The sequence below is a fragment of the Salminus brasiliensis genome, chromosome 2, assembly GCF_030463535.1.
Source record: "Salminus brasiliensis chromosome 2, fSalBra1.hap2, whole genome shotgun sequence".
In the NCBI taxonomy this organism is placed as follows: domain Eukaryota; kingdom Metazoa; phylum Chordata; class Actinopteri; order Characiformes; family Bryconidae; genus Salminus; species Salminus brasiliensis.
The window spans coordinates 51,345,117-51,354,354 of NC_132879.1; the positions used below are offsets into that span (position 1 = coordinate 51,345,117).

Here is a 9,238-nt window from a genome sequence, read left to right on the forward strand (position 1 = left end):
CCCGGCTCTACTCCAAAGGTTCCTCAAGGATCTTGTACTTTTAACAGTGAAAACTGCCCGTTAAAGTTGCAGGTTAATGCAGATTATCTGCACCGAATACAGATTAGCCAAGACAGTATGTAGCAGACAGTTAATTAAAATTACAGTACAGCCTACTAGTTAGGACTGTGAAAATGGCATTGTGTAAATGCTATCCCTTTAAATCATAGTACCCCCACACATCAGAGATACATACTGTAGTCTAAACCAAATCACAGAGCTGCACCCACAGAGAAACCTGCAAATCCACACCTGCTCAACCTTAACTGAGATTTACATATGCTGTAGTTCACCTCTGCAACCCCACAGCTGCTTTTTTTTTGCTCTGTTTTTAAGCTGGCAGTCCAGAAAAGCCTGTTGCGTCAGACCTCCTGTGTAGGGAGCAAGACTCTGGAGAATGGAGCCTCAGCAGTACAATATGTAAATCCGCCCCCTCTCAATGCCATTTGACTGCGCACAAATTCATTTGTCAACAACTTGACGAGATATTATCTACACAGCCACACACACACGCACAGATGCACGCCACCTGACACTTCTGAGCCGCTTTGTTGTTCCCTAGCCGGGTTTTTGTGAAAGCGCCTCACAAAATTTTACGCGCTTCTCCGAGAGAAAGAAGGCTGGAGGAATGGCAGGCCTGCGCATTAGGCTGCTGTCACACTGACGGCTCCATGCGTCACCCTTGTATCGGCTCACGCCAGAGCTGTGATGTTCTTTGATAAACATCAGTAAGGACAGGAAGACTCTGTCAACCGCCTGTGATGGCAGTAGATATTAAAAAAAAGAGGGGTGGTGGGGTGGGGAGGTTTGGGGGGTGCACTCCCTTCGGTTTCAATTGGCACTCATACCGAATTCAGTTTGAATGTTGATTTGCTTATCAGGGGCTTCCAGTGCAGTGCACTCCTTGCCTGCTTTCCACATTTAGTTCTGCAGGCAAAACTACAAAGGGAACCACAAGCATGAAAATGAACCATCACTGTTTTTTTTTGGAAAAGAACCTGAATTTTAGCTGCCATGTGGTACACCCAGTTAAAGCCCCTTTTAGCAGGAGAAAGATGAAGCATGCATCATACAGAGTTCAGGGTTTTAGAACATCGTTGGTAAGTTTTAGAAGCAACAACTACACAGCTAAAAACAATAGGTTCCTGAAGGTCTCCCAATTTGGTACTGCCAGTTAACCGTCCCACTAGCCATGCTCTTGACACTAGGATAGTAAGGACTCTGATACGTGCGAATCCAGCCACTGCTGCCAATGCGGTATTGCGCTCAGAGGAATACGGTATACACTCAAAGAATAGTGCCAGCACCACTGCACCATCTCTTGGGCTCCGGCTGCTGATGGCAAAGCGGGAACTCGCGACCCTATAGTGCCATAATGATAGTGCATTAGACCGCTGAGTCACTGTGAACCTGATTATTTTTAATGGAACATTAAGTGTTCTTTTTTACGGCACCACTGCAAGCAATTCTTCTTGACAATTGAAACTGCTAAGAAATAGAGGATATAGAGGATATCTCTTATGCCGTTTGGTTATTATTATTGCTTTATAGGGCTGGGCAATTAATCAGAACCTCCAAGTCTAGCCCATGTCAGTTTTTTCATCTTTTTCACTGTTAGTACTGTTAGTACTTTCCCCACTGTGTGTTTGGTCATGTCTGTCCCATCAAACACATACTACTGAGTCTGTAGTCATGTGAATCTGACCCATCCAGTCTGCGACATGGCAGCAACATGGATGAGAACTCAAACACTGAGCCAACGAAGCAACTTGAGCAGCTTATATAACCTTCCATTAATCATTACTCAGTTTATATAATCAAATGTTCAGTTTTATAAGTGATACTGATATAATATTTGCACATTTTATATTGTTTTAAATGTTCAAAGTGAGTGTCTGTAGACTAGGGATGGGCTATATGATGACATTTTATCTAAATTGTTTTATTTTGTTGTAATTAGTGCTGCTTAATTGGATAAAATGAAGCAGATTTTGCATACACATGCACGCTGTACTCAGTATGAGAGTAATATAATCATAATACTGTATTTTGCCCTATGATTTAGTCCTGAAACAAACATATAATAAAATCCCTTGCCTGTAATAGAGTCATCTAATCCATTTTATGGATTAAAAAATAGCCAGCAAGGACCTACCGGGATATTCTGATACGCAGAAGTGGCTATTGAAGGTGAGCAGGGTTCACAACATGTAATAATTCTCCCTTCAGAGGGTCAACGGTGGCACATCATTGGTGTTCTGTGGGTAAATGGCTTCAATCAACACACCCCTACCCCAACACACACACACACACGAGCACACACACACACCAACGGAACCATCATTTCCTTTAAAGCAGCTTTATTAGTATTAGTCAGTGCAGCCCACACAAAAGCCCAGCTGAGAGGAGGGACTGTTACACACTGACAGTGATTAGCCTGATTTCATCAGAGCGAGCTGCACTGAACTGGACTGACTGATACGCTCAGGCTTGGAATGGAAGCTATTTAGAGACACTGAATCCATCTCCCTGGTACATTTGATTGTCAGTTATGCACTACATTGCATGTATCAGACATGATTAAGGCTATGAGATATATATTTCTGTATTGGCCTTTGCAATGCTGATATACTGATGTATAAGAAAGCTGCTATACAGAAATGAGATTCTGACAAATCCAAGTACTTCCAGTACAGATAAACCAAGGAATTTTGCATCTAGTTACTTAATATTTCAGAGATTCGTTGTAATCACATTGTGCAACCCCTAGCATGAAATAAATAATCATTCATAGTCAGTAAGCTGCCCATGAAATATCACAGGAATAGGCCATGCCTGTGAATTTCCCTTTCTGAAACCTGGCCTTAATCTTTTGGGGTCAGATCAGAGTCTCGTCACCTGGGTCAGAGTTATTTCCTCAGCTTAGTTAACGGCTACTGGCCTGTCATGGCAGTATGTGTGTGTATTTGTGCGTGCGTGTGGTTGTGCGGTTGTGTGTGTGTGTGTGTGTTAGAGGTTGGGAGACTCTAGCCATCCATTAGCCACAGATCAGCCCTGAGGGAACAGCTAATCGATGAGCCTGTCGTCCACTCGGGCCTCATCAGGCTGCTTCAGATGGCTCGGCTCGTGCCTATGAGCCTGACCACTGCTGCCCAGAGGCTCCCTGGGGACAGGCACAGGGGCCTGAGGCCCAGGTCCCATAACCGAGGGAACGTCACTAGTATGGGTCACTGTCCCTTCTAGAGAGAGAGAGGGCGGGAAGTTTGCTGGAGCCAAATTGGGCTGGACACTGCTCAGGGACTGCGCTTGTGCAGGAGGGATCAGTGGGCTGTGGGCACCAAATGACTGTCCTTTTGTTGTTGTTGTTGTTGTTATTTTTTTCTTACAGATAGATCTCAGTGTGTCTCAGTGCCAGTCTAATGATGCTGCTAGTGGTCATTGAAAAGTTGCAAACACCTTTTCTTATGGTCACTGATAGGATGCAAATAAGAACTGACGCAAATCGCTTCATAGGTGTCCTGGGAAATGCTTGTATCTCCAAAATGGTAACTTTATAAGAGAGAAAAAAATTGGAAAAGTTACTTGATAAGTTACTTTTCCATTGATCCATTTGTCGTAAAATGTGTGTAAAAAGGGCAGCTGGGAATATAAACTGAGGAAAATAAGGATGTCCTGAATCAGTGGAGTGACTCAGGAGCGGGGGCAGATCCAGGCATTTTTAATGGATCAGGTGTCAACTTTTAAAGCCCGATCCACTTCCGATCCTTAATTTTGTTGCAGCAGAGGGTCCTCCGGCATCCTCTAGGTGCCATTAACAGCCTGAATTCTCAACTGCTTCAGAAAGGAAATCGAAAACTACCCTAGAACATAGAAAATTTATTTGTGACCTTATTCCACTGAACAAAACACAAAAGCTTTTTATTAACTGATATGTGTGGAGATGTTACCAGTTAGCAGCCAAATTTTTCATTCCACATCATTTCCGTTCCACCTTAAATGATGCAGTAGTTATGTTTTGCTGTTGAGGTGTACACACTAACTGCTGCGGTATTTAAGGTGGAATGGAGAGTTAGAATTAGAAGCCTTGTTTCGGCTGTTAACTGGTAACGTCACTACTCCACATCAGTTTAGAGAAAACTCAGATAAAAGGGCAGTTTCTAATAAAACAAAAAAGGTGGAACTGAAAGTTTGGGTAAGACAACAACAACAACAACAAACATTATGTTTTCTGACATTGGAACAGGAAATCATAGCCTGTTCAGTTTTACACATTAGTGATCGACAAACAGCAGCACCTAATTTAAGTGTGTACCACTATACACACACACATGCACAGTGATTTGAAGGCAGGAACTGGGAGCTGAATGGTCAGGGAGGTCAGACATGGTTATAGCATAGTAAACAAACTATATAGTTTAAAACAGTCATTTAAAAATTATATTAGTTTGATTATAGAAAGTGGCAGTAAAAATAGTGATTGTACTTAGAGCTGGGCAATATGACGATATTTTATCGTATCGTGATAAATTTTGTTATCGTGATAACAATAAGCTTTTCTAAGCATATTGAGGATACTGTTAGTGAATAATAAACCAGCTATAAATCAGCTGCAGGTTTCATAAAGTTATATAAGTTAGAAGTTATATAAGAATCTGTCGCACCTGATGTTTTTAGTCTGTGATTACGTTTCGCAAATAAAAATCTTTAAATATCGAGATAGAGTGTTTTTACCATAGTGCCCAGCCTTTATTGGAAAGGTGTTTATATATATATATATATATATATATATATATATATATATATATATATGTAGTGACAGTGTATGACAGTGACAGCTTGATTCTGTTCTGTTCTATTATGTCCAGCTCGCTCATATTCTGCCAAGTACTCTTGTATTCTCTACATCCCTCATTCAGTGACTGCCTGTTATTCTGACGGGGAGGTGTTACTACTATAGTTAACACAGCCCTACGAGGCAAATCGCAGAAGTAGCCATACATCATTAAGTGTGCTGCCTTGGAAGCTATCTGTTCTTCAACTAGATGGGTCTCAATAGACATATTAATCATGACTGTCAGACCTGAGGGGGCCAAGTAGTTGGAGGGAGGAAGGGAGGGCAGGAGGAGAAGGAAGGAGGAAAGAAAAAAAGAAAGAAAGAAACAAAAACTGAAAGAAAGAAAGAGTGAAATCCATCCATCTATGTTGCGCGAGAGGAAACTCCCAAACTCAGACGGTTGTATCATTTGCCCAAAGTGAAGCGAGTGAAAAGCGATTGGAGACGTTGAAGTCAGGCAGAAAGCATTATTGAGGGGGCGGGATGGCACCACATAAAGTTGAGGGTAATGCCGGTGCTCTGAACATGTGGTGATCCGTAATGACTGCGAGAGCTGCAAGACAGAGGGCAGCACAAGGGCATTTATTACTGCTACCTCTGATGGGCTGCCTGCAATATCCTCGTCATAATTGGCGCACAGATGTCACAAGCGCTGTTGACATTTCGCCAAGCAGAAACAATTTGGCACTATGAAACAGGGCGGTGACGAGACTAAGAGGCAGCAGAAAACACAGGCTTTAAATAAACACACAAGGATCCTATTAGCAGAGACAGAGAGAGCGCGAGAAAGAGAGAGAGGGAGAGCGCGAGAGAGAAAGGCTGGAGATACGAGGAGGAGGAGGAGGAGGAGGAGGAGGAGAAGGCCCGAATGTCAAAGAAGACAGACACTAATGGATTCCCAGGAAGAATGTGTCATTTAAACAGGACATTTTTATTGGAGCCAATGACACCATTACATTAAGCACACCTCTGCTTTGTGTTAATCACCGTGTCAACAAGCAGGATTAATGGATATTACTTGTTGATACTTGATCCTGACTAATGGCTGTGGCTGCCACCTGACGTCATCACCTGTGACTAATAGAAAGTTTGCAAAAGTTTCGCCAGCAAAGCGAACAGGATTAGACGCGGTTCGTTTTGGGTGCCGCCTCCGTCGCTTATTAGGCGCTAGAATGACGGAAAGGTTAACGTATCTTTGTCTGATTGATCTTTCTCTCCCCCCCCCCCACACACACACACACACACACACTCTCTCCACCCTCCAGAATACAATGCAGCGTGGTCAACAGAACATGTTTAAGCGCTCCTAATTGGAGGCAAATGGGCACGCAGGGGGATTGAAGCCTGCTTGCGTTGTTTGTGCTCCTGTTAGAGCCTCCAGCAGAGAGTGAACTAGTCTTTTAATCTTCCACTAAAAATGGTGATGGGGGGAGTCTCAGGTACACAGACAAACTGAGAAAGAGAGAGAGAGAGCGCGAGGGAGCGAGGATGGAGAAACGTGGGTAAACAGAAGCGCACACTCGTAGTCCGACCTTGTCGAACTCTTGCTGTGAGCAAGATAAGCGGCCCTCAGGACAACTCGACACAGAGGAGCTCTCTCTCTCTCTCTCTTTTTCATTCTCTATCCCTCTCTCTAGCTTTCTGTCTCTCTCTCACACACACACACTGTCTGACTTATCATTACCCTTCTCACACTCTCTCCCTCTCTCTTACTGCTGCTTGCATTCTCTCTCTCTCTCTTATGGCCAACATAGTCTCCTCTCTGAAAGGTCAAGTGAGACAGTGGCCCATTGGGCAGGCTGCAACTACACTCCGTCTTTGCGATTTATTTATGTAGCAGCTGCAGGTAGAGGAGCAGCTCTACGCCGCTGATGCACTCCAGAGATACACAGTAGACGGCATTCACACACACATGTACACACACACACGTACACACACACTGCCTTTCCTTAGGTCAAGTCCTCCTCACATACTAATAGTGAGGGGGTGGGTTAGAGCTCATGGACGAGTCTCATCGCCTCGGTATGGAGGAAGACTTGTTCACTACGCCGAGGGAAGCCTGCAAGTGATCGTTAATGATGAGCCCGTCTGCGACTTTCTCACACTAAATAAACACCCCCTACCCCTCTCTCTCCCTCTCTCTCTCTCTCTCTCTCTCTCCCTCTCTTTCTTGGCTTCCCTCTCCTGTCACATCTCAGGTTTTGCGTCGGAGATAAATTCTTCCTGAAGAACAACATGATCCTGTGTCAGACAGACTACGAGGAGGGCCTGATGAAGGAAGGCTACGCCCCGCAGGTCCGCTGACCCCTCCGCAACCCTTTTTTTCGCCCGCAGGGGGATGGGAGAGAGAGCTGAGAGAGGACCTGAAAGAGGACATGCAATCAGACACCGAAAGCTCTAGCATCCTCTCCAGCCCCTGCTCCTTGACAATGTACATAAGAAAAGCCCAGTTAAGGGGCACAGCTGTACAGAATAGCCATAGAGACTTTTTGTGAGTGGGAAAAGAGGGGGTTCTCCCAAGCCCCGCCAACCGAGAGCAAAGTCGTCACGGTGGTCATGGACGTTGCTGTCGTTCGTTTGAAAAAGACCCTGCCTCTCCCTTGTCCCACATGGCCTTATGGAGACAGTTGACCCCTTGGCCTGGCGCCTCAGTTACAGCACACATACGCACACATTCTCTCTCTCTCTCTCTCTTTCTCACACGCACACACGCGCATACATCCAACCCTGCAAAACGCAGCCACTCCAAGACCCCTCTCCAAATCACAGTGACCCCATTTCACTCCCTTCACACGCCGAGGACCACAGAGAAGGGGAAAAAATGAGAAAACAATCAAGGAATTGATTGGTGAAAAGGCACGAGTATGGTATGGCCGTGAGAGAGGGAGCTGTGTCAACATAAGATCTCAGGTTGAGTGGGTTTCCTTATTTCTCTTTTCTATTACTTTTCTTCTCTTTTCCCTTTGTGAGAAAAAAAAGCGATAGGCAGTCATCCCTAGCCCCGTCCAGCTGAGCACTATTCAGCTCTCCCTAAGACTTTCGACCAACCCGCCCTCCACCCCCGCCCCTCCCCTCCTTGACTTTTTCCTATGGATTCAACAGATCCGCCTGCGATGCCTACACTCGGTGACGCAACTGCATTAGTAAGGTCATGACATTCTCAAATAAAAAATATATTAAAAAACATCTGCCTGCTTTGTATCTTAGAACTCGGCCTCCGGAAATGACTAGGAATACATGGAGATATACGCCAGGTCTTTGTCAGGTCAGAACACTGGGGGGTACTAGTGAGTTTGGCACTAGTGAGTTTGTGAGGTGAGGGGTGGGTCTGATTAACGTCTTTTATATACTGTATTTATTTGATAGTTTGTTTTTTCCCCCTTTCTTTTCTTTCGTCATTGTGCATTGTACTGAGGCTTTGTCCTTGGCATGTTTATACTTGAATTCGATCACTGTCCGGTTGCTGAGCCTCACAAGTGTTGCCTCATTAGCTGCACGCTGACTGTAACACTTGTTCTAACTTGAAGACCAAGCTGGAGGAGTTTGTGTAACCTCTGAACTCCTGGCTTCAAGGGTTTTTTCGTTCCCCTTCAGCCAGGGGTTCGGTGTTGGCTCAAGGCGACCAGCTAAGTGCAAGTTACTACAAGATACTACTGTACCGAGCTTAAGCAGCATCCCTCCGACAGACTTCAGTTAAACCGAGGGCAAAGCCGAGAGAAAAGACAAAGCGATTTGTATATGGTTGTTGTACATATTTGAAAAAAAGAAAAAAAAAAACACAAAATAAAAGTATTCCTTTTTGCTTGCTATTATTATATAATGCTTTTCTTTTTATGTGTCACTCAGCATGAGATGTTTATTTTTAGGACACGTGTACATACTGTATTGTAATCATTTTAATCACAAATGTAATACAGTTTTATTGTGTTAACACCGTGTGCTGGTGGTCTTTTCTTTCCCCCCGTCCCTAAGCCGCTAATCCAGTGGCCTGTCCTTGTGAGAAGGAAAGAAAAAAGACTAACAGGCTGGTTTCGCATAGTCTTGCGCCTCCGCTTCCGACAGCGAGTGTTTACTGAAGCAATTTAGGTTAAGTGCCTCACTCAAGGGCACGAGTGTAGATGCAAAGGAGCCGGTGGAGGCCTCTCCGGTCGGCACTCCATTAGCCTAGCCACCAGACCATGCTGTACTCTCTGCTCCATGATTGATCGTAAGTGCAATCATTTTTGTCAGCCATTTTGTTGTCATTGCACCTCAAAAAATCGCCACCCTCTTTTTTTTACCCCCCCTCCCCCTCACCCCCTCTCCTGCAAAGCAAAAGACAAGAGGTAGAAGCATATCTGCCAGGGAATCTGTCAGCAGCAGAGT

General features: G+C 44.6%; 1 protein-coding gene across 6 annotated transcripts in view; it reads left to right on the forward strand.

The window, feature by feature from the left end:
- Positions 1-8,804, forward strand: part of lmo3 (LIM domain only 3) — a 50,644-nt gene extending 41,840 nt beyond the window's left edge. For all 6 annotated transcript variants that reach the window (XM_072673095.1, XM_072673096.1, XM_072673094.1 and 3 more), the window contains exon 4: positions 7,072-8,804. In XM_072673095.1, coding sequence (XP_072529196.1) covers positions 7,072-7,177 — 106 coding nt within the window. In that variant the 3' untranslated portion in view covers positions 7,178-8,804. The remainder of the gene's footprint in view (positions 1-7,071) is intronic.
- The last annotated feature ends 434 nt before the right edge of the window (positions 8,805-9,238 follow it).